The sequence below is a fragment of the Lampetra planeri genome, chromosome 40 (assembly GCF_965212315.1).
Source record: "Lampetra planeri chromosome 40, kcLamPlan1.2.h2, whole genome shotgun sequence".
Lineage (NCBI taxonomy): Eukaryota > Metazoa > Chordata > Hyperoartia > Petromyzontiformes > Petromyzontidae > Lampetra > Lampetra planeri.
This window is the reverse complement of record NC_136146.1, coordinates 7806695-7832843: the sequence shown is the minus strand read 5'-3', so window position 1 is coordinate 7832843 and position 26149 is coordinate 7806695. Positions and strand designations below refer to the sequence as shown.

The 26149-nt window shown below is 49.0% G+C and overlaps 1 protein-coding gene across 4 annotated transcripts; it reads right to left on the bottom strand.

The window, feature by feature from the left end:
• Nucleotides 1–397: 397 nt before the first annotated feature.
• Nucleotides 398–26149, bottom strand: DNAJC16 (DnaJ heat shock protein family (Hsp40) member C16). Of its 4 annotated transcripts, none has more exons than XM_078613115.1 (17): nucleotides 26114–26149; nucleotides 23280–23414; nucleotides 22105–22171; nucleotides 21234–21394; nucleotides 19040–19203; nucleotides 17760–17944; nucleotides 16805–16909; nucleotides 16278–16436; nucleotides 15378–15508; nucleotides 14346–14508; nucleotides 13507–13692; nucleotides 12252–12328; nucleotides 10864–10944; nucleotides 9764–9847; nucleotides 6967–7125; nucleotides 5949–6217; nucleotides 398–4565 (listed from the first exon to the last, which is right to left on the bottom strand). In XM_078613115.1, the coding sequence occupies exons 1-17, from the start codon at nucleotides 26125–26127 to the stop codon at nucleotides 4369–4371; spliced, it is 2337 nt and encodes a 778-aa protein (XP_078469241.1). In that variant the 5' UTR covers nucleotides 26128–26149; the 3' UTR covers nucleotides 398–4368. The 4 variants fall into 4 exon arrangements, with proteins under 4 accessions (XP_078469241.1, XP_078469242.1, XP_078469244.1 ...); XM_078613116.1 differs by lacking the exon at nucleotides 26114–26149 and adding an exon at nucleotides 25962–26059; XM_078613118.1 differs by lacking the exons at nucleotides 22105–22171; nucleotides 26114–26149 and having other exon boundaries at nucleotides 23280–23403.

Genomic DNA, 26149 nt, shown 5'->3' with positions numbered 1-26149 from the left:
CGCTCCCCCACCCTTTCCCAACAATGCACAAATGTGAAAACACCCCCCATCATCAACCTGTCAAACCCCAATGCCTTAAAATGTGTGGCGGCCCTCACACTGATGATGTCTTATCGGCGAGAGGCGTACAGCTGAAAATTAAAGAACAACGGTGTAGACAAGTGAGTGGTTGACCGACATGCCTTGAATGCCGTGAATACACCGTAACATCGCCATCTACTGGCAGCCGAATGTGTAAATACCGTACCCTGCACAGGGACAGCTGCTGCTGAGCCCCCCCCCCTGGCTAGACACTGTAGCAGGGCATTGCGATGGTTGAGATGAGGCGTACTAAATCTAACACACTTTACAAAGAAGCACTAAGCAAAATAGACAACGGTGGTTTCATTAAAGCATAAAAAAAACCGCATCACTTTATTTACAGACAGCGATTTCATTACGGATGACACACGGTTTTTGCATCGACTCTTTTCCACAGTGTAAAATGTACAATGTTAAATCACAGCAAACTTTGTTAGCAGACGAAACATCTACACCACGCACGAGGGATGAGTTGGACTGGAAGCTTCAAGGACGATCGTGCATGGTGCTGCCAAGCGGTGTTACTGGGGCAGTAGCTATTCCAGCGTAACTACCATTTGTGTTAAAACATATACAGTAAAACCCTGGATTGCGAGTAACTTGGTCTGCGAGTGTTTTGCAAGAGGAGCAATTTTTGAAATAAATATTAATTTGATAAACGAGCGAGGTCTTGCAATACGAGTAGTACGTGTATACGTTGTCTGCCGAGCGTCACGTGATCACACCTGATATACGAGTGCTTTGGATTACAAACACGTTTCCGGAACGAATAATGCTCGCAATCCAAGGTTTTACTGTATATATGTTGGATGCTTGAGATGAATTGACCGTAAAAGGGTGTTAGGGCAGCAGCAGCAGTAGGTCAATAACGGGCTGTCGAGTTATTTTGTTCGATGTACCAGCTGAAAGTCAAACGCACGCAGCAGTGAGGCAGGATCACACGTTGTCGTGCCGACTCTCCACCAAGACTGAAACTGATCTCAGCCGGAGTCACCTTAGGTAAAGGTGCAGCCCTGCAATCGCGTACTTGCGCTACTGCTGGCGGGAGGGCCTCCAACAATTGTCATTACTCACGCGACGTACCGATTAACTGTGGTTGATCAGTTTTACACTGCCGCTTGGAAAGAAACTTGCCCCGTTGTTTGCAGCTGCCGCGTCGCGAAATCGAACCAGCGACCTCTGGATCGCCTCCGTGTGCGAACCATGACACCACACGGCAGCATGCCTGGGGGGGTGGGGGGTTACCTCGCCACCGCACGAATGTCAAATTAACAGAATTTTGCCGTTAAAAGCGACCATACAATTACTGCTTGGATCTAATGGCCACGCTAAGTTAGCCACGGGTGCATGGTGTAGGACTGACGCTCAACCACGTTTAAGTTATTTACGTTCAATAAATACCATTTTTACCCATATACATTTCTATTTTTCCGCATAAACATGAACACACACGGACACGTGACAACCTTCAAATTGGATCGCAGGAGGACAGTGGTCACTTGTATCTGCAGAACGGCAATGGGAAGATATTAGGTTTTTCGGTAAAGTCACGTAGGTAAAACATTAAAATTAATAAAAGTAAAATAAAATAAAATTCACGACGTTTCGGAGGCAACACAAGCTTCCATCTTCAGGTGGAACCGTCACAGCCACGACAGCTGTATCATTTACTTTACTTGATACAGCTGTCGTGGCTGTGACGGTTCCACCTGAAGACGGAAGCTTGTGTTGCCTCCGAAACGTCGTGAATTTTATTTTACTTTTATTAATTTTAATGTTTTACCTACGTGACTTTACCAAAAAAAACCTAAGAATATGAATCCTTGCAGTCACGAAAGCTTCAAATCTAGAGGCAATGGGAAGACTTGCGCCTGCCATTAACGAGGCAGGAACCACTGCAGCTACTTTTCTACGATGCATGTGCCCGTTCAATGTTTCCATGCTAACTGACCATATACCAACATCATTTTTTTACATCCAATTTGTATTTGCACACAATAATGCTCCACTAACAGGCTGCAGCTGGTGCAAGAACCGTAACACAATACCACACCTGCCTAGTTCTCCATTGGCTGCCTAATAAGCCACGAACAAAGTACACAATTCTGTATCTCATCATTAGACCTCCTTTGCCAATACCAAAATATAATAGGGGTTTTCCCCTTTTTTCTGGCAAAAAAACTGAAACCTTTTTACAAGGATTCATGTCTGCATTAACCACAATACTTGCAGTCAAAATGCAAACAAAAACACACTATGATAATATATGCATTGTCCTTGAAACTGATTGGTCCACACCAAGGGACGGCTTTCTTTTGAGCCTCGACCCAATTGGTGCTCGAGCCGTCCCTTGGTGTGGACCAATCAGTTTCAAGGATAATGCATATATTATCATAGTGTGTTTTTTGTTTGCATTTTGACTGCAAGTATTGTGGTTAATGCAGACATGAATTCTTGTAAAAAGGTTTCAGTTTTGTTGCCTGAAAAAAGGGGAAAACCCCTATTATTACACAATTCTGCTTCTCACCTACCGAGCCCTTCGCGACATTAGCCCTGCTTACCTCACTGATCTACTAACTCCACAAGCTCCTCCGTGGAATCCGAGATCCTCCGATTCTGGTGTTTTTTTGCCTTTTATCCTTTAAAGAGGCCTAAAAGAGGCAACTACCCTGGTTGTAAGTCTAAACTAAAGACGCAATTTGTTCTCTCTAACTTTCAATACAATTTGTAGTCCACCGCCACTGTGATTTTTTCACTTCATATCCCTGACCTCTACGTTTCTTCTCGTAATCTGTGCAAGGGTAGTAGACTTTGTCAATACATTTCTGGCTTTAGCCATTGCCACGACTGCTCTTATAATTTCACCAAAATTTTGACTTAAAAAAGGGCATTCCATTGATAAAATTACTATGGATTAGAACACGTTCCTTCGGAGTGGGCAGGTAGGAACTTGGTTGGACAGCGCATTCGTGCGATCCGTGTCACGCGGCGCAAGCTGCGTGGGGCGGCGCGTCACGTGGTGCCGAGCCCGCCCGAAGCGCTCTATGAAATACGAATCGAGGGCTTGGCTATGCATGACAGACAGACAAATAATCCCTGGTGGGCAGTGTGGAACTGTAGTTCCTACCTGCATAATTGTTCCCCTCTACCTTGCACCATTTGTAAGGAAGACAAGATGAGCTGTTGAGTCGCCACCATCCCATAAAAACTCACTCAAAACTATTCACCTTTTTGAACAGCCACATGTGACAAGACACGACATCGATTTCCGATTACAATGGACCGATGACAGTTTTGTCACTTGCTAGCGCAGCCCTCGCAGTAACTGGCTTGCCGATTGACGGCGCCTTTGGAATTGTCGCCGTGATTTTTTGAACGCAGATGCTCCGCAAGCCACGCCAGGCCCACGGCGCAGGTGAAGCGCCTCGGTGAAGGTGTCCCTTGGGAGCGTGGCTGCATCCCAACGAGCCACTATAATTGCGACAAACTTTGGCGTTCGTCTGCTCCTGGATCGTGACGAGATGTGCAAGTGGGACAGAGGAACGTCACTGACGCACATTACAATCGCGTTTCAAACCCAGAAAATTACTGCGGCCTGGATACTTCGTGTACGTCACACGTTCCTCTGTCCCTTCGTACAACACCCCCCCCCCCCCCCATATCTACACAGGGGCAGACAAACACCAAGTTTTGTCACGGGCACTCAACTGCTCCGTCATCTCCGTTTCACCTCTTCAACCACACGTCACAACCTCCCACATTTGTCCGCTCTGCCAGTCCTTGACCGAGCTTTCCCCTTCCCTTTCCCTCTCTCCCCCACACCCGTCTCCTCTCTTATTATTCATATTATTGCTCATATTATTGCCCATCCCTATAACTTCCTACAGCCTCTGTTGTTTTTGAAAAAAATGTTTGGATGAATCAACATTTTTACGGGCATTCCCTATTTATATGACCGAGAGTAGTAAATCCCTCGGCAGGAAAATTGTGAGACTCAAAAACTTCCTTATGATGACCGAGTGTGCTTCTTTCTACAAAATAAACACGCCCCGCCGTTTCCGTGGAGCATCTGGAGATGCGGTGGCATGTATGTATGTTGAACTTCTTTCGCACTGTATGTACCCAACCGTTGCTAATATGGACGTTAAATAAATCCACACTGTATCGTGTAACGGTCCTGTTAAAAAAAAAGAGACAATAACCATGACGAAAATGTCTGCCAAAAACATTCACCTGGTGATGTAAGAATTGAAAGACAAGAACGTTCGTTTGAAGTGTACTTCAAAACTACATGCCGGGCCAATTGGACACGTAGTATCTGGGCAAGGTTCCTTCAAAGAGACGCTCCATCCACGTGTCCAGTCCGGTCAGTGCCCACTCCGGCCGGAACAAGCTGCCTGCGGAGATGCCTGCCGACTGCTGACGAGCAGATTTCTCGTTTCCGGGTTCAGACGACGATGTGGGAGAGGAGCGACGACGTTCATCTGCGGACACAGGCGGCGGTGTTGATTTTCCGCTGGTAAAACGTGTAACGCACACGCGCGCGCGTGCGGCATCAACCTGAACAACGTCACTTTTCGTCAGGGTGCTTTGGGAAGTGCCCTCTGCAATCACTGCGTGCGTGGAACAGAGATCAGAGAGCTGGACGCCAAACTTAAGCGACATGTAAATGAGTTGTTGGTCGATGCAGAAGTCTGGAAGGGAACTTGTTAGGCAAGTTTTGTAGGAAAAAGTGGTTGCGCTTGGTAGGATAGTTCTCTTGCTTCACCAGTTAAGGCCCACTGAGCTATAGAGCTGTTTTTCAGAAGCGACCTGGCCACAGATTATAGCCCAATGAAGTGGCTTATCGTGTGGAAATTTATAGCAGGCAAACACTCTAAACCCATATTGACTCTAAATGTGGAAGTAAAAACTGGACGACCCAGAGAAAAATCACACGACCACGAGGAGAACATGCAAACTCCAAATATCCAGGCGTCAGGGTCGGGATCGAACCCACAACCTCCTGTATACTAGACAAGGTAGTGGACATCTCGCCACCGTGGCACCCACATGTTACCGTGACAGGCACTAGAGAGGTCTCCAGAAGTCTGGTGACCAAGGGGGAAGTCCTAGGAGAGAGGCAGTCAGTTATGGGCCAGAATAAGAAAGGAAGGCCTTGAGTGTGGACTTGAACAGGAACAGCATGAATGGCTGGGGGAAGGGGGCAGCCAAGGAGTTTGAGTGACCTCCCACTAGATGAAGGTCGACTGGGGGCTTCGATAGAATGTCGTGTTTGCTGAAGCGTAGAGTGTGTGGAGGGGAGTAGAGTGAGATGAAAGGGGAGCGACAGGAGAGTGTCTGGAGGGGACTAGAGTGAGATGAAAGGGGAGAGACAGGAGAGTGTCTGGAGGGGAGTAGAGTGAGATGAAAGGGGAGAGGTAGGAGAGTTTCTGGAGGGGAGTAGAGTGAGATGAAAGGGGAGAGACAGGAGAGTGTCTGGAGGGGAGTGGAGTGAGATGAAAGGGGAGAGACAAAAAAGAGTGTCTGGAGGGGAGATGAAAGGGGAGAGGTAGGAGAGTGCGTGGAGGGGAGTGGAGTGAGATGAGAGGGGAGAGGTAGGAGAGTGCGTGGAGGGGAGTAGAGTGAGATGAAAGGGAGAGGTAGGAAAGTGTCTGGAGGGGACTAGAGTGAGATGAAAGGGAGAGGTAGGAAAGTGTCTGGAGGGGACTAGAGTGAGATGAAAGGGGAGAGGTAGGAAAGTGGACGAAGGAGAGTAGAGACAAGAAGTGAGAGGTAGGCAGAAGTGAGTCCATAGGAGATCCTGAAGACTTTGATGTACGTGAGCAGTGCATTGACCCAAACTCCAATTCACTGGATTAAAATACCTTTCAAAACTTTATTCATGACAGCAAAAGCCATCTTGTCATCGTCCGTGCTGGCCTGCTGCGATATCCTCGACTCCAGGTTGGAGCGCATGATGCAGAAGTACCGGCGGTGCGGATTGATGGCGATCACGCACACGGGCGCGTTCCTCAGCGTGATCTCGGCAGGGTCGCACCCTGGCAGGGACTCGCATCCCGCGGCAGAAAGAACCGCGTTCACCCAGTCGGCGTGCTTCTTCAGAGATACAAAGCCAAAGTGCAGGTAGCGGTTGCTAGGGTTGAAACACAAGACACAACGGAAGTAACGGTGAGAATTGCGCATTTGCAACCGTTTATATTTTCGCAAGCATCGATATTTTGCGTCTTACACGTGCGTGCAAAAGCAATTTGAATTCAAGACAAGTAGGTATTTGCGACCAATATTACGGTCCACAGTTGATTTTCAGGACAGATCCCCATAAGGAAAATGTTGTGACCTACACCCTCAACCAACTGACACGGCCAGTGAATAACGAATTGGCATATTCTGTTTAAGTGACAAACCTTACTAATTGGCTGTGTCGGGTGGTTGTGGGTTTAACGACACATTTATATTTACGTGATTTAACCCCCCAAAAAATAACTATATTACCAATGAATAAAGTTGTCACGTGAATAAATGCTGCCAATGTATTACTGCTTCAGTACACCGGTGTGTCGACGAGTCATTCACATACATATAAAATTAAGTTTTGTATATACATGCAAACTATTTACACAAATGTTTGTGGCCCCCATATGCGAAGAGTTAGGAGAATGACGCCTTGATATGGCTTTGTATGGCTTTCAACAGTGGTAGAGTCACGGGTGACTTTTATCTGCGCACTTACAAACGTACAAGAGCAGGTTATGAACGTTCTAACGGGAATGACTAAACAAGGCAGAATATGGAAGGACACTCGACTCTTGACAATAACACTGTGTGTGGTGATAGCAGATTGCGTCACCGCTTGGATTATTGAGGAGCGGTCCCAACACTCACCGGGAAAACGGTTTCATGATGGAGGCGAACACCGAGAGATAGTGATGCGGTGCCATGGCAACCAGTAGCACGGTCATGTGACCCGGACGAAGGCCACCCAAGTAGCTCGAGCAAAGGTCACCCGTCAGCTCCGTTAGTTCCAAGTTCTCTCCGCCTGGCCTGCGCATCAACCGTCGCAGTGAGCGCTTGACCAACAGGGGTAACAAAAGTAGCCGAGCATCGTCCCGCAAAAAATGGCACAAGAAGAGCACAGATGTGCACATCGTACCTCAAACTCAAAACTGTACTGAAAAAATCACAACAAAAATCCCGCGCTCAATTGCTTTGAGATGCGATTCAACATCTCTCTGGCGTCCCCCAAAGCAAACACAGAATTCAAGAGATGGCCGGGTGGTTCGGCAGTCCGAGTGCCGAGCTGACGCCGCTGGGATCTTGGGTTCGTATGCAGGTAGGCACCTGTGATTCAAATAAGTTGTCAGTCGTGGTGGAGTTAATTGTCTCGGTCTGGTCACTAAGTACACAACAAAAACACATTTCTTTCTGCATGTAATTTGATTAAAGGCCAGCTCTCAGAATTCAACCTGTTCATTTGACCGTACGTCGTCACCCTGCTTAGTTTAGGGGCCGTCCATAAATGACGTCACGCGATTATGGACGATTTTGACCCCACCCCCCTTCGTCCTACAATGACAATAGTTTAAAGATATTTGAAGCATGTTTTATTTTCAAAATGGAAATATGGTTTTGGGAGGGAGGGGGGGCAGAGCTTTGTGACGTCATATTTGAGGGATCCCATGATGTAGCTGCTCACCCCGAGCTCTCATTACTCTGGTAGTGCGTTGTCTTTGAACTGTGCGCCTTTTGGCGTGATCTGGTCGAACACCATATGAGACGAGGCTCTAAAGAAAGCTGTCTCTGGTGTGGACCAATCAGTTTCAAAGACAATGCATAAATTATCAGAGTATTGTTTTTTGTTTGCATTTGACTGCAAGTATTGTGGTTAATGTAAGCATGATTCCTTGCAAAAGGTGTCAGTTTTGTTGCCAGAAAAACGGGGAAAACCCCTATTAGTATATTTTGGTACTGACAAAGGAGGTCCCATGATGTAGTCTCTATTATGGTTGTTATAAAGAGTTCTAAATATATGAATGTGTTTTTTACAGATACTTAAGATGTGGTATATTTAGATGCTTTATAAATGCAATTAATATGACTATAAATGGTATAAGTCATGTAGGTTACATCATTCAATATTTACATATTGAAATAATTATTTTACAAGTACATAAAGTACATCACATGGGAGATCCACTGATAAACACATTGTAAAATGAGTCTGCATATGTAGTACTAATCACATTCCTGCATTTCCCATAAATATGCTAAATTCCTCTTGATATGCAAATTCCTTTGTCAAGGCGCCCAGCTTTTATATATGCTCCAAGCTCGTGTGCTGTTTCATTCAGACTCTGTCGCCTCGACGGACCTGGTTTTCACCTGAGGACGGCTGCTTGCGTTGTGGCCGAAACGTCGTGAGAATAATTTTATTATGTTTTATTTTTATTATTTTATTACTTCCCTTCTACGTGACTTTACCGAAAGAACCAAGAAGAAAAATGAGTCTCCTTATGCACGCTGATCAGTCCTGCAAATTAAATATATGCACTTTCTTTTTTGTAATACACTGTACAGTACATTTAAATAACACAAATTAATAACACATTTTTTTTCTAAAGCGATGTTGAAAAATATTTGGTGGACCAAAACTTCCATGACATTTACCACAACGAAGACCCAACAAAACTGACAGACTGCGTGTTTTAAGCAGGCCAAAAGACAATCCATGTAAATCTCCACTTTTGAAGTGCACAGCAGCATCTACAGGCATCACCCAACAGGTATCTATCTCTGTGCACTAACCAGACAGTGCTGACAACTTTGCTCAGACCAGATTCCATCTCGCTCTTGCACCGCTGACGAGAGTGGCGTGCTAAAGGCAAATTGTGCTAAGCCCAAATCTCCTCTTTCCTGTCTGATTATCGGTCTTTTATCAACAAACCAAGAGACAAGAATCGAATTGTCTTGCATGTGAACATAAGGAAAAATTCACCTGGATTGTGCCCAGTCACCTGATATCTCGGAAGTTAAGGGGCCGTCCATAAATGACGTCACGCGATTTTTGACCCCCCCTCCCCCGTCGTCACAAGGCATCACAAAAAGTCAAACCCCCCTCAAATATGACGTCACAAAGCTCTGCTCCCCCCAAAAAAAATAAAACATTCTTCAAATCGCTTTAAACTATTGTCATTGTAGTGCGTATTTAATGTGGCGCTGCACTCTGATGTTGTGGGAGAAAACATGAAAAAGTCTATTTAATTTAGTAGAACGTGTTGTCTACATTTATTTAAAGTTTTGATGTGACGTCACATTTCTCAACCCCCACCCCCCTCGTCACACATCGTCACAAATGTCTGACCCAGCCCCCCCTAGGTGCGTGACGTAATTTATGGACGGCCCCTAAGCTAGTTAGAGCCTGGAAAGTAATTGGCTTGGCTGCTGACCGTGCATAAAACATGGGTTATATTATCAGCAATTGCGGGTTTACATTGTCGGCAGCAGATGGCAGTGCAACAACATCAATCGTACGATACTATGCTCCCACGTCCATGCTGATCGGCATTCATCAACCCCCACTGACCTTAGGTATGGTCAAATAAAACCCCTGACCCACACGTGACGATGGTGATGCCTTGAGAAAGCCTTTATTCAGCAGTAAGTTGATCGTGTGGTAACTCACGGTGTTTGCGAGGAGGTTGCAGGCCGTGATGAACTCTGAGGGCTCTGCCTCCGTTCCCTCTCCCTGCCACTGCTGGGTGTGTCACTGAGATACGCACACAGAAAACACGGCGAACAAATAGACACAAAGGCACGTGTACTATCATCCACAATGGGCAAATGCTGTTGGTGAGCACCCATTGTTGTCGGCAGAGTGCACGAAGGGGTCGCGTGGTCAACACCACGTCTGGCCGCCTTCGTCACCCCAGTGCTGATGTTTACACACCACGTCAAACCAAGTACTAATTTAACGCCGAGTCGAACTAGGGGAGGGCCCAAGAGCGGTTCAGACATTCACCACTGATGGTAACCGTTGCCAAGAATTACACTTAGGTATTTTGAGTTCATAGTGCTAACCACTACTGCTCCATGCAAACACACACGTGAAACATGCATGCGCAAACTTTGAACATGTGGTCTGCTGGTCATGTGACGCATGGGTCGGCTCACGTGTGTAAGAATCACTTGCAACTTAGAGCAAATTACGTACAACTGACCATCCCCTCCCTCAACCCCCTCCATGAAACATTACAAACGGTATGGCAAAAGTAAAACCGGACAAAATCCATTCTTGAACCAAACCGTGACCCCGAATCGTGACCCCAAAAACCGTGACCCCAAAACCGTGACCCCAAAAATGTGACCCCAAATCGTGACAAAACATTGAAGCGCTGGAGGAGTGAATCGTTAACAACATTAAAACCAATTGGCACTTTGTTCTCCGAGCGCACTGGCTCCCGTTGAGGAAATGGGGAATTTCCAGAACTGGCCCAGGACCTCCAGTAAAGGGTCAGTGGTTTACTAGAGCCTGGAGATGCACCGACATATTTCGTTAGTGAGTAGGCGTTTTATGACCCTGAATATCACGCGAAGCAGTGGAGTGGGGACAGCACTCTTCTGTGAGCATACAGTGACAGCAGTCATGAATGAATCAGGATATTTATTCATACTGGAGGAATCCGATGAGCTATAAAGCTCTTTTTCACAAATGTCCAGTCTGACTATGCAGTGGCTTCCGTAAGAGTATTGACACGATGCGTGCCAAATGTGCTTGGCGAGTACCTGAAAGCATTGATGATGAAGGTTCCAAAGAGCACAAAGATGACAGAGAAGACGAGAGAGAGCACTGGCATGAGCTCCCGCCTGAATTGGGACAAAGCACACACACACACGACTTTACTTGTGTTGTGTCTTAGAACTAAACCACACGGAGACGCCTGCTGGAGGCAACGCGTTTTTGTAACAACTCTTAACACTCTGTTAACACTACTCTGTTAAACACTACTCTGTAACACACTACTCTACATAAATGGGTACGCCCCTTTCACCCGATAGCCTAAGGGAGAGACAGCCTCCCTTCTAGGGTGTCCTACACACGCCGGGCTACGCTACACGCCAAGCTCTTGCGATGGCGGCTAGCGAAAGACTGACCGACCTACCTCGGGGTACGTAGAGTGTCCGAGCTACCTCGGCTCCGCTACAACCGGCTCCAACGAGAGCCTCGGTTAAGGGTCCGCGGGTGCTGGTCCAGTCTTCAGGTCTTCAGATGTCTTCAAGCTTGAGTTGGCGAACACTGCCCGGCCCGTCCAGAGGGCTGGCCTTTAATCCCCAGGTTGGGGTCAACCCTCCCCTCATGACCCCCCCTCCAGTACCTTCTAGAAGGTCTTAGAGGGCCTTAAATCTTAAGGGGTCTTAGGAAGTGGTGGGGGGACTCCCCCCCAGCCCCCAGCCCCTGGGGTCTGGGGTGTCAACCTCCGGTCACCGGGGGGGGGGGGGGGGCGGGGGTTTGACCTTTGGTCAACCCCTACACACCTCGCTCTCTCTCGGCTGCCCCCTGTCGGCCCGTGAGCGTGGCGGCAGGTCAGCTGCCTACAGCACCTTATCATGGCGCAACACTTGCAAATGCATTTGACTCGTACATCCGTGTCTGTTTATACATGAGTACAATACTCGCCCGTATCTAATAGAATTATTACCTTTATATAGTGTCGTTCGTGTAATCGCTGAGGAACCACAGACAAGAGCTGGAAGGCTGCCAGGCGGTGAGACGTCACCAACAATTGTTTTTCAGTTGTCTATCTATGAAGTTATCAGCATTTTGGGACAGATCCCCATAAGGAGATTTATAGATTTCAAGCCACAACTGGTGAACATTTCAAAGGGATTTATGATCTGCAGGCCTGTGGCTGCTGCCAATCTTGCTGTTTGTATAATTTCCATAATTAAACAATTACCTATATGGTTTATTTTCAGAATTTAATTGTTTTACAAAGCTTGAATGTCAATTAATACTTCCCCCCAAAACATATTTTCGTGAACATTAATGTGACTAACACCAAATTTCTTCTGAAACAAAACTCTTGACTTATGGAATGTAGCTCACTGCTGCAGATGTACCGATAATTATAAAGGAGTATTATTGTGTGTGAAATAAAACAAAAACCACCTACCATCGGATCAGATGCATTTCTGACCAAATTTCCGAGAATATATCTTCAAGTGCACGATACCAACGAACTATTATATTCTGAAAGGCAGCATGTGCACATGAACACAACGACCGTCGGTTAGCCTTACAGAACCATAAAGGACAAGGTGCTATGTGGGTTGAGCACCCATTAAGGATTGCACGGCATGCGTGATTACGTAATGCAACAACACCATGCATGTCCCACCGACCTTTAACCTCTCTCCAGTGCCAGTGTGATCCCACCATACAAGGTACACATTTAAAGGCAGAGTTCACCTTCAGGAGACCCCAGGACAGTTTCAGACTCCGCTTGGCCAATGTTGTGGAAGGTAGGGGAATAAAATTTGGTGGCTGGGATCATTGAACTAACCACTGCACCATCACTCCTTCAGGACGTACACAAGGATACAGATGGTCCGCCACGTACAGCCAATTACCCCGCAGGGGTTTATCCTTGTGTTTTGACCGCCGTGACTTGCGCAATTATCTGCATGTGTTTAGCGGATAAGAGTTGATGCAAATTCCTTCAATTATCTGCAATTTATCCCCCCCACCCAGCACCCCACGAAAATTCTTGGCTCTCCCAGCGGATTATAAGTTGTGTGATTTTATTTCCCCACCCCGTCCACATTACCAGTTCTGCTGTAGTTAATTTCATATCGTCATAGTCATGCTTTGTGATCATTGGTGGGTAGACCGTAGTAACTGTCAAAGTTTATGACAACCCTCGAGCATTAGTCAGGGTTAACTAGAATAAAATACAAAATTACGCAATTTAAAAAATTGACACTGACGCATCACACTGGTGCACACATCCAAACAAAACATACATCCACACTCATCAGAACCCACACACAAAAGACAAATATCCCCCGTATAGACGTTAACAGACTGTTGGGGCAAGTGCTGTTAGAAGGAGCACCTGTGAAGGCTGGCCCTACACGAGGGCTTGGGTGGCCAGCACCACGCCCGGCCGCCTTTGTCTCCCTAGTTGCGATGTTTACACACAGCACCAGGTATTCATTTGGATCGACCTAGGGGAGGCCCAGGACCGATTCAGATAATCGTCACTGGTGTTGGCCGTGATCGGGACTCGAACTCGGGTCACCGGGTTCGTACCGCAGCGCGGTAACCTCTACTACACTACCGCTCCCCACCATAGCCCCAAACCACGCCGACACACACACACACAGCCTTTCCACAAATACAGCATGAGCAAGGAACACGGCACATACCGGAGTGTTCTCGTCGTGTAGATGTGGCAACGTGGCCAAGTAAGGGAGCTTTTTCATTCCTCTGCCGACGATGTCATCGACGCGTTCCAGCAGGAAGTGCACATCCCATTCCAGGCCCTTCCAGTGGTCGGCCACCAGCTCGCAAGCAGCCCTGCCAGATGGACTCTCTCGCCAAACGGCAATTACCTGGCAGGCGAGGCGAGAGAGAGCAGTGCAGAACGTGAAATAAAATTGAACAGCGTAGTAACCCCGAAGAATGAATTACATCTGGGCACCAGTTTATACTGGTGTGGCTATTTTGTCAATCCACTGCTGGATGGATGAGGGGCCCTAACCATGCCGTGTGGGTCACCGGGAGATTTTTTGACGATCCCCCGTCACGGTGGTGAGTGCGGGTTGGGGACGGCATTTAGCAAAGATGTGAGAGCGTGGTACAGTACAATTAAAATCTGCTGGCAACGTGGCCCCGGTCAAGCTCCACGCATCAAACCATATTCACGAGGATCGATTATTTACGACGTATTCAAATTATTATCGCCAGTTACACGAAATCCGTTACATTTCGGTTGATGGGAGAGTTACCATCACAGTACAAACAAGACAATATATCGGGGCTACTGGGCTGCAGGCCCAATGCTCTGACGTCAATGCACTAAGGCTTCATCAACCCGCACCGAGCTGCGTGGTGAACGACAGTGGCGCTGTAGGAGGGCTTCGTCCACAGCAGTGGATCGACAAAGGATCTGCGTATCATGGTGTTTGAGTATTGGCGTGTGTGCGAGTGTGCGAGCGTTCATGTGTGCGATTGTTCGAATGTGCGCGTGTGCAAGTGTGCGTACGCTGTTCTCCCCGGTTGCGCCCACGGCGTTGGCGAGCGCCCTCGTGAAGTCGGGCTGCGTGTCCCGCGACACGTGGGTGAACTGCGCCTTGGCCTGCATGGAGGCTGCATTCAGAAGCCCAGAGATGAGTGCCAAGTCTTCCGACACCAGAACCACGCACGGCCTAGAGGAGAGGGACGCACACAGCTGAATTTTAAAATGCTTTAAAGTTCAGGTTGAAAGCGCAATTTAATTTAGCTACATCTGCCTGTCCGTTTGTAAAAAGGGGGTTACACAATAACTATCATGAAGACAATTCAATATAAATTAAACTTGTAGTGTGAAGTTGCAATAAAAAAACTGCACTAAAAGGATGGATTTGGCGTGCCAGGCCATAGCAGCCAAATACTCTAAATGGATGTTTCTACATGTGAGGGAAAAACCAGAGGCCCCGGAGAAAAATCCACGCAACCACGGAGAGACATGCAAATTCAAACTATATAAGCGTTAGGGTCGGGATTGAACCCACGACCTCTGGTACATCAGGCGAGGGAGATAACATCTCACCACCGTGGCGCCCTATACATATATATGTAACGTGCCAAACACATTCCTGCGGAGGGAGCTGGTAGGAACGTTGGGTTGCTCGGTCAATGGCCAGGGTCAATGGCGGCGTGGTGTATTCTGCAAATATGCCCGACTGTGAGGGCGGGCACAAGCCGGTGTGAGTAGGTTAAACGTTGAGTTTTTTAAGGGCACCACGGGGTGACCAGCCCCTCCCCACCCAGCCCCACCCCTCCCAACCCCACCCTCCCCACCCAGCCCCTCCCCACCCTCCCCATCCAGCCCCTCCCCACCCTCCCCATCCAGCCCCTCCCCACCCAACCCCACCCTCCCCACCCTGCCCCTCCCCACCCTGCCCCTCCCCACCCAGCTCCTCCCTGCACGACGGACGGACACAATAATCCCCTGTGGGCTAGTGTAACCAGGAGGTTCCAACCAGTATAAACTTCAACGTGTGTGTGGTCACATCTCCCAGTGTTAGGGAGGCACCTGTTCTGCTGGAAGGCCCCTCGAGCAGGGCACAGCTCCTCAAAGACCTTCTGACTGGTCAGTCGGGGAACCACCAAGAACTTGTTCCTCGAGATGATTTCATCCAGAGCCTCCCTGTTGATGTCTTTCGTCTGAAAAAGGGAAGGTTCAATTCAGGTGCAGTCCTGCAATTGCCTGCTCACGCCACTGCTCAGATCCTCAACTAAAGAGAGCTCTACGGGGTGCTTGGCCTACTCTTTCGCACGTTGGCCAGACATCTCGGAATGTGTGGGAGGACCAACGCTTTACCCCACAAATGTGAAAACACCCCACCATCCTGTCAAACCCAATGGTTTCAAATGTGTGGCGGCCCTCACACTGATGTCTTATTGGTGAAAGTGGCCCCCTTCTAAAAATGTGTGAAGAACACTGGTTTAGAGTATTTGTCTGCTATACATTTCCACACGAGAAGCCTCTTCGTTGAGCTATCATTTGTTTTTTAAAGACCTACGTAGCTCAGCGGGCCTTACCTGGTCAAATAAAAATAGTTTTTTAGTTTAATAGTTTAAGGTTTTTAGATGGATTATCGCATCGCAGGACCACGAGAGATGGCGGCGGTTTGAGGGGAGGGCCTTCATCCAGCAGTGGATCGACCATGCCTGATCATGATGAAAATTGATGATGATGATGCTGATGAATAGTAAAATGTTAACACAAACTCGTCGACTCGGGACACCTTAGTGAGCAGCTTGGAGATGTACTGCATGGAAGGAGCACACTGTAAGTAATCGATGATGACAACGGCGATGACAATGATGATGGCGATGATGACCAAGACGACAACGATGACGACGATGAAGATGACAACAATGACGACGATGAAGATGATGACAATGATGACGACGAAGGGACCGGCGAGACCTGCAGGATGTCGGCGGGCTCCACGGGGCTCTCTTTGAAGAGCAGCAGCGTCGGGGAGAACGCGTTCACCCCGAAGCGGCGCAGAGTCTCCTTGTGGTGTCCCCCGGAACCGGAGGCGAACCCGAAACGTACGTAGTCCCAGTACGCGAATGCCGTGAGCTGGCGGGAGAGGCATAGTCCGTTCGGTCACTGGCAACACCCGACCAGCCCTGGCATTCAAATCCGCGGTTGTACTGCCGTACGGCTCTCTCCCATGAGTTTCTTTCGGGCTAAATCGCGGTGTTGTTTAAAATCACGATGTTCGACGTTTCACTGAATAAGCTCTTGGCACACATTGTGGGGGGGCGCGAAACGTAGAACGTCACGTGGAACAACACGTGGTTTAAACCTAAAAAATAAAAACTCGTAGGGAGAGCCAGCGACGGGAGAGAGCTGGCAAGCAAAAAAACGAAGCAGATAAAACGTCGCGAAGGCCACAATCAACACAGGTGCTGGTGTGCGCGATGCACGGTGTAAACGTGGCCCACCTTGTAAAGCAGGGACGGTGTCGTGCGTGCGGAGAAGAGCAGAGCGCGAGGCTTGCTGTCACTCACGGTACCCTGCAGGAACGGCTCGATTGAGTCGGCGTCAACCTGTGGGGCGGTGAACAACACGAACGTAGAGAAGGGTGAGTGGGGCTCGGGGCGGGAGCCATCACGACGAGGGATGATGGCCCGGCGGCTCGGCATTCATCGACGTGGAGTGGCGGACAGAGGAGCGCGATGCGCCCGGCAGAAGGCCCAACGCGGAGATAGCGTGATGAAATCACGTCGCGTGCAGGAGCTAGACCAGCGGTAGGCAACCCCAGACGAGTGGGTGGGCCACACGAGTGGCCCCTCCTTCGCCTCGGTGGGACGCAAGCTTGACATCTTGCTTGTGCACTAATCATGACCTCACGCGACATCCTAGACTGGTGTTCTTCATTGCAAGGCCCACGAGCCACTGGCGGCCCCTGGTGGTCCTTGACGCGTGGCCCCTGACAATACACAAATGTGAAAACACCCCTTGCAGGCAGTGTGGCGGCCCTCACACTGATGTCTTATCAGCAAAAGTGCCCCCCCCCTCTGAAAATGTGTGAAGAACACTGCCATAGACATACTGACATCGGGCCACCACAAGGGGTTCCAAGCGATGCATGCAGCCCGCTGGTCGCAGATTGCCCATCACTGAACTACATGGATTGCTGTGTAGACCACATGCACCCACCCAACCCAACCCACCCCAACCCACCCACCCCAACCCACCCACCCCAACCAATCCCAACCCAACCCTCCCAACCCAACCCACCCAACCCAAACCCACCCAACCCAAACCCACCCAACTAACCCACCCAACCCAAACCCACCCAACCAACCAACCCACCCCACCCCAACCAAACCCACCCCAACACAACCCCCCCAACCCAACCCCACCCACCCCACCCGAACCAACCAACCCACCCACCGTCTGCACGAGCTGGGACGGCAGCAGCGAGTCGAGGTAAGAGAGCAGCGCGTCGCGGGACAGCGTCCCAGAGAACACGTGGCTCTTCCCCGACAGGACCGCGACCACGGCGGGGACCGTGCGTACGCCCAGCCTCATCACCAGGCGCGCATCCACGTCCCCGTCAACCATGCCCACGCCCACGCCTACAAGAGCGAGCGAGCCACACAAAAGCGTTCTCGTGCAGCACGGCAGGGTCTCGGACACAGACCTCTCGGAGAGATCCAATTGGCTGAAGCGGGTTAACCCTTTTCTCGTTCCGAGACGTCTGCCAGTTGCAGGGTGTGGGTCCCCTGTTCACCGCTGAATTCTCGGAACGCGAAGCAGTTCAGCGTAAATTTTATTTAGAGAGGCGTAGCGCCGCTGTTTTTAAAGCTATTGTTACTCACCGCAGAGAACTGTAGCGCCACGACCGCACTCTATGATAGCTGGCGCCAAACTGTGCCACAGGCCCTCCCGCATGGCTTTTACTTCTGATTCTGTTCCGATGATGTACGCGTCCATCATCGAAACAGTCCTCTATATATTTTATGTGTTTTCGGCCAATTACTTAGTGTTTATACATCTGGGAGGGTAACCAGAGCACCTGGAGAAAATGCACGTGTTATTTTGTTGGCTGTAATCAGAAGGTGTCATACCTTGGCTTGCCAGGAGAAGCCAGTACAGCAAAGATGTGAACGATACCTGTTCGGTTTGTGTGGGATACAGCATTTCCCCCGAACATGCATGGGTTTTCTTCTGGTGCTCCGGTTTAGTCCCATAAGTAAATACTCATTAATTGGATGATAGCGCGTTTAAATATATAGAGGACAACAGAGCTCGTGCAATTGTTGGCAAGGGCTCCCACTCGTCCGTGGTTCCTCGCGCATCCGAGTCGTTATCCCTCTACGAGAGTGAGCAATTACATTGTAAGTTATTATTATTAACTTCTGGGTTGCCACGCTGGCGAGATTTTAATTACCTTGCTAGGTATATGGGAGGTTGTGGGTTCGATCCCGACGCTGACACCTGTATATTTTGAGTTTGCAGATCCTCCCTCTGGTCGCGTGGATTTTTCTCTGGGTACTCCAGTTTTTCCCTCCACTTTTATAAACATGCTTTTAGAGTATTAGGCTACTATCAATTTCCACATGATAAGCCAATTTGTTGCGCTATCATTTCTGATGGCAACAATCAAGAACCTAAAGCCATCAGGAACCCTAACCCAGGAAACCCACGAATGGGAATCCACTCTGCCTTACCATAGCCAAGCAGCGTCGGAGCCGTGCTCTTCCACATGGGCAGCATTTGCCGGCAGGCGAGGCAGGCTCGTGAAGTCACACGCAGCATAAAAGGCCGCTGGGAGCTCGCCTTGAGCAGCCTCCCCTCGTATGCGCGCCATCCGACCTGCTCTTCTCCGTCCAGCCTGCTCCAAGGGCGACATGACGCATCGCTCAGACCCATTCAATACTTACAACGAAAGTGAATTTTTGAACAAAAATCACTAATTTTGTGCAGTACGCACGCCGTGCGCAACACGTAAGCCCCGCAGAGAGACAGCCAACCCCAAAGCATTGCCCTCTTATTCCATGCAACGGTTGCTTCAATGAAGTAAGGTCAGCTGAAGACCGCTCAAGTTGTGTCGAGGTTAACAATCGAAGCCTCAAATCTCGATTTAAAGCTTTCGAGACTGCAGGGATTCATATTCTTTGTTCTTTCAGTAAAGTCACGTAGAAGGGAAATAATATTGTTTTATTTTTATTATTTTATTATTTCCCTTCTACGTGACTTTACCGAAATAACCAAGAATATGAATCGAAGCCTCATTAAGCGGCCCACACCGCTGCTCCGCACAGCCTTGGGTCTGCCAAGAAAACTGTGGTGGCTCCTCCGTCAACCGCTGCAGAAGAGCGACTACTCACTGCTGCTGCAGCTGGTGTTGTGCACGTCTCTTGCACGCGTGGGATGCTAAACATGAACCCCAGAGTGCCGGTCACCGTGGCTACCAGAACCACACAACGGACCACGTCGCGGTGACAACTGCATCGTTCCACTTGGCCTGCTCTCCGGCGGACTGCACAACGCTTGCTGCGCTACTCCCAAAGCTATAATCACATGGCTCGCAAACTGAAACCTGCACGTATAATTTACACGTAACTTTACCATGTGCTAGAAGAAGAATGATTGCGAATGGTTTCAGGAGCTAGATGCCAATGTCGAGGTCTGCTACTCGCCACGACGAGGAGGGTTCAGGAGAGAGAGTTTGTGTCGTTTTTCTGTTCCTCCTCCGTTAAAGAAGCACACACTACAGCGGGTTTACTACGTGGTCCATAGTTTGGGTTGTTGCATGGCCACAACTGCACAACTGTGGCTTGTCTTTCATTTTCTATTTAGGAAGGAGGCGTGCGCAATGGCCTGTGGTGTTCTGGAACATGCAGCTGGCACGCATGTTGCTACGCTGCCGTAGCTGTGAAGGCAGCACCACTGCACCGATCATGAAGCCCTCCAGCCAGGCAGGGTTGCCAGACAACAGAAATGAGATGCTGGCAGCAACCACGCCAGACTGCAGTTAATGTTAACCTACATCCCTTTGCCAATCTACTGTTGGATTAAGGCCTTCTAATGTCATGACTGTCATGCCGTGCTGGCTGACCATTCTTCACCATGCTGGTTAGCGCGGGATGGCGAAGGGTAAAAGGGGTGGTGGGGGGGATAGAGCAGGACTGGATTAAATAGAATTCTTCACCAATCTTAGCCATGCCTGAGATTCAAACTTAGGTTGCCAGGTTTTTTGAACATTGCGCTAACCACTGCGCCGCCGCTCCGTTTAATACAATCATCACAAGCGGTCAATCGCAAAGCGGGTCGGACTCTGATGTCACCGCGCCACCGGGAGGGATGCACGCCATTGGCTGGGCAGTAACTACAGGTACCGCCCACTCTGGTCTCACTCAATCAGCCCTTAGGGACCGTCCATAAATGATGTCACGCGATTTTGGACGATTTTTGACCCCCCCCCTCGTCATACAGCGTCATCAGAAGTCAGACCCCCCCCTCAAATATGACGTCACAAAGCTCTGCCCCCCCCCCCAAAACCATATTTCCTTTTTGAAAATTAAACATGCTTCAAATCGCTTTAAACTATTGTCATTATAGTGCGTATTTAATGTGGCGCTGCACTCTGATGTTGTAGGAGAAAACATTTATTAAAAAGTCTATTTAATTAAGTAGACCGTGTTGTCTATATTTATTTAAAGTTGCGCATTTTGATGTGACGTCACATTTCTCAAACCCCCCCATCACACATCGTCACAAATGTCTGACCACCCCCCCCCCAGGTGCGTGACGTCATTTATGGACGGCCCCTTATGTATACTTTTGTCTCGATAATGCCCACTAGTCATATTGTGCGCTGATGCCACAGCATTCATCACCGGGAACTGGTGCCCCCCCGACCTCTCATCATCTTGGAAGAAGGAGCTGAAGTAGGGATGTGCGAAGAAGGAGGAGAACGGGTCGTGATGATGGAAGTTGCCGCCCTGCTGGAACTGAGCCCCTCCGCCATGCGCGCTGCCAAACCGGTCGTACTGCGAGCGCTTCTCCTCATTGGACAGGACCTGCAAACAATCAAAGCAGCCGTGAGAAAACGCCATCTTCTCCGTATGGCTCGTGTGACTAAACTAAAATAAAAAAAAGTATTTTTTATATTTCGAGTTAAAGCTTTCGTGACTGCAGGGATTCATATTAATGGTTTTTTCGGTAAAGTCACATAGAAGCGAAATAATAAAAATATAAAACAATACAATTTTCACGACCTTTCCATTGTAACACAAGCAATCATCATCAGGTGTGAAAACCACAGCAAGAACATTTTTCAAAAAATTTCTTGCTGTGGTTTTAATAATTTTTATTTTATCAGGTAAGGCCCACTGGTATGCAGGTCGTGGGTTGGATCCCGACCCTGACGCCTGCTATATATTTCCGTGGTCGCGTGAATTTTTGTCAGGTTTTCCCCTCCACGGTTAGAATCATCGTGCATTTACAGTGGTTAAGCTGCTATACATTTCCACATAGTAAGCCACTTCGTTGAGCTATCATTTGTGGACCGGTGGCTTCTGAAAAAGAGCTACATAGCTCAGTGGGGCCTCACCTGGTAAAATAAAAATTGTTTTAGTTTTCAATCCATTGACTGATTCAGCATGCTTGGATATGGACCTCAGTATCATTAGCCAATTCAGACCCTGCTTTTTAAATCTTATCCGTTTTTGTCATGCGGCTCTTCGGCATCACTGCCTCACTGGTGGAAATGTGCATACGTCTCTCTCACCTCGTAGGCTTTAGTGATCTCCACAAACCGGTCTTCCGCATTCGGATCCCGGTTCTTGTCTGGATGCCTGTAAATAGACGTACAATCATACGCCCAATTTACATCTTACCCTTTTTATTTCATTTCGCAACTACGTCATCAATTTTTTAATACCGCTACCCAATTTGCGTCACCCCAAACACACACGTATATCACTGACAGCATCATCCGACCATTCTGGTATCCATCGCCTCAGCCTTCACCGCCACCTACCCTGTACATGAGCTACTTTGCGTCGTGCAAAGTAGCTCGTGTAACTAACTACTTTTATTTTACCAGGTAAAGCCCACTGAGCGATATTGCTCTTTTTCAGAAGCGTCCTGGCCACAAATGATAGCTGAACGAAGTGGCTCATCATGTTGAATTTTTATAGCAGCCAAATACTCTAAACGCATGTTTCTAAATGTGGAGGGAAAAACCAGAGGACTGGGAAAAAAGCCACGCGACCACGGGGAGAAGAAGCAAACTCCAAATATACAGCCGGCGTCAGGGTCGGGATCAAACCCACAACCTCCTGTAAACCAGGCGAGGTAGTTAACATCTTGGCACGGCGGTCTCGCCACTGTGGTACTGTGCGGGACGCTGCCATGGAGGGATGGCTATCACACCGGACTTGCAATCCAGAGGTCACCAGTTCGATCCAATCGCCCGGCACGGCAGTGGAAAAAATTTAAACAGCAGTAACCCCACAGTTTGACGATTGGCAGGTCATGTGTGGCGAGTAGGCTGAACGCGAAGGCATCATAACCCCTGCAGAGGGGCACGACAGAGCTCCCTCTAGTGGATGGCCTTCCACCAGCAGTGGGGCTAGAGCAATACATTGCAGGGCTGCACCTTTATCTCTTCAACTATAACTTCGCTTTCTAGATTTGAAGTTTTCGTGACTGCAAGGATTTTTTGTTTTTTTCGGTAAAGTCACGTAGGTTAAAAAATAAAACAAATAAATTAAATCATGACGCTTCGGAGGCAACACAAGCTTCCGTCTTCAGGTGGAACCATCACAGCAAAATTACTGTACACTAGTTTATAACTTCGTATCCAACTTTGTAGCTGTTCTACGCTTGGCATTGTATCCGGTCACAATGTGCTGCCGATGCGGCCCCGTCTCGGTGCCGCTTGCTGGCTCCGATGCGTACCACTCGCGGGCGAGCGCCTTGTAAGCCTTCTTGATGTCGCTCTGGGGTGCGGAGCGAGCCACCCCCAAGACGGCGTACGGGTCAAAGTCCAGGCCAGAGACCCGGGGCAGAAGGCACAGGAATATCCACACGAGCCTACACACACACACGCAGACGTTTATATACCAATATGTCCGAATAAGGATGGTTTTGAATGATGTATGCACGAGAAATATGGACACTGATTAAATAAAAGGAATACAATCTCAAAAGTGACCGAAGGAGCGTGGAGAGATGCGAGCTTGAGATTACACATTGAGAGACAGAAAGAGGTTAAAGACATCATGTTGACTTTTAATATGCTCCCACATCTATACTTTCCACCATCACCAACCCGCACACACCAGCGTGATGAAGTATGGTCAAACAGCACCCATCATCTGCGGCCTGTACGGCATGGGGAAGGCCCTCATCCAGCATTTGGAATTGATAAAAACGTTGGCCCCGTGTGTAAATACGACACTTTCCAGTGCAGTGCAATTCTGCTTCAGCCGCATAGGAGATCCAAGTGCTCCTCTGTGCTGAACAGGCCGTGCGTAACGCTGAGCTCAGTGACGGTCCTGCAACGGTGAGGTTGGTGTGAAGTGAGTGGACCGCTGTGGAAGTGCGCTGCAGGCCTGGCCGCATAACATGGTCGGCAGGTCACCCTGGTGCAAATAATTTAACGCGGGTGGGAGAGGGCCTGCAGGATTACATTTCCCCGCCCTCTTCGTAGCCCGGCGCCCGAATCCCTTCGCTTTGCCCGTGGGCCCCGTTGCAGTTGCACCGCCTGCACCCTCGATATCTACACCACACGGTCCCCTATGTTAGTCTACAGCTCCCATGCCAGTCTATAGTTATATTTATGGGTCCAAGTGGTATAGGGTGATTCACATGGGCCCTGGTGTAACAAATGAGACCCATCCCCTGTCAAATTCCGCCCCTCCCACCACCCCAAACTACTCCCCTTTCGTGGCTTGGCACCTGGGCCAGCCCCAATGCCCCCTGGCGCAGTTGAACCGCCTTCAAACTGGGTCGCTCCAGCACTGCTGCAGGCAGCCACGCAGGAGGTGCAAATTCCTGCTGGAGTGAGGCGCGAATTTCTGGCATCTATTCGGAGAGACGAGCCGACTTGGCGGATATGGTCGTCTGCTTCGTACCAACGCGTGCACCGCACCAGCTGCTACTTCATTACCAGGCTATATTTAACAATTTGTTGAATGTTGTTTCAACCGAGTACCACCTTGCCTGGCCCAACATGGCTCTGAGAAATGAATGTGTGAAAATGTAAAATCAATAATGTAAGCATATTAAGCACAATGAGTGCGACGGACTAAGGCACATTTTAAAATCGCCTCACGTACCCCCTTGGACATTCTGGGTCCGCGTACCCCTGATTGAGAACCCCATGTCCCACGGTGTACAGATACCGTGATAAGAAGCATTGCCCAACTTATTCCGCGCCCTGGATATGCATGGATGTACTGTCGTCTTTATTTGTGACCAGGTGCCAACCCACTGACACAAGTCTCCTGTTCAAGTGAAACGTGGATTAAAGAAATAAACAATAACTGGCACAACAAACACCATCTTGATCTGCAGCTGCATTTAGACACGAGGTCCACATGTACAGCCGTTGTCGATCCACTGCTGGATGAGGGCCTTTCCACGCCGTTGATGTCGGAAGGGGGGATATTTCACCCAAGCTTCACAACGCCGGTCAGTGTGAATCACTGAGGCTCACAGAGCCAGACTCAGGCTCATTCCATAGGGTTCGGTGTGAATTATTGAGGCTCATAGAGCCAGACTCAGGCTCCTTCCATAGGGTTCGGTGTGAATCACTGAGGCTCACAGAGCCAGACGAAGGCTCACACAGGGTTCTGTGTTAATCACTGAGGCTCACAAAGCCAGACTAAGGCTCACACAGGGTGCAATGCGAATTATTGAGGCTCACAGAGCCAGACTAAGGCTCCCACAGGGTTCAGTGTTAATCACTGAGGCTCATAGAGCCAGACTAAGGCTCACACAGGGTTCAGTGTGAATGACTGAGGCTCACAGAGCCAGACTCAGGCATCATTCCATAGGGTTCAGTGTGAATCACTAAGGCTCACAGAGCCAGACTCGAGCTCCTTCCATAGGGTTCAGTGTTAATCACTGAGGCTCACAGAGCCAAACTAAGGCTCACACAGGGTTCAGTGTTAATCACTGAGACTCACAGAGCCAGACTCAGGCTCATTACATAGGGTGCAGTGTGAATCACTGAGGTTCACAGAGCCAGACTCAGGCTCACACAGGTTTCAGTGTGAATCACTGAGGCTCACAGAGCCAGACTAAGGCTCACACAGGGTTCAGTGTGAATCACTGAGGCTCACAGAGCCAGACTAAGGCTCACACAGGGTTCAGTGTGAATCACTGAGGCTCATAGAGCCAGATTAAGGCTCACACAGGGTTCAGTGTGAATCACTGAGGCTCACAGAGCCAGACTAAGGCACCTTTAGGGTTCTCAGGATTCTGTTATAAACACACGCGTTTAAAGAGAGGGCACATCCGACAGTATCCGCCTGGTTACATCGCTATAATGGTAACAACTAGCAGCAATAATAATAACATCAAGGTTGATATGTTGCTAAGGTTGAATTAGTATTATCAATGACAACAACCCACATCGCTACCGCCACCTCCGCTCATCGTTCCCGCGAGCCTCTTCGTTATCTCGGCTCGGCGTGACAGGCGCAGGGAGGACGAAGAGGGGAGAGAGAGAAGAGGAGAGATAAGAGGAAAGAGAGAGGAGAGTTAAGAGGAGCGAGAATCCTCACCTCATCACCTCCATCGCCGCCTTCTCCACCCCCCCC

Bases quoted from the DNA above. Each gene is read 5' to 3' on its own strand.
- DNAJC16 (XM_078613115.1), bottom strand. The intron at 16,910-17,759 runs GTGGGTGGGTTG...ACCGCCCCACAG, and splicing joins CGTCCCAGCTCGTGCAGACG to GTTGACGCCGACTCAATCGA. The intron at 12,329-13,506 runs GTATGTGCCGTG...GCTGCCTTTCAG, and splicing joins TACACGACGAGAACACTCCG to AATATAATAGTTCGTTGGTA.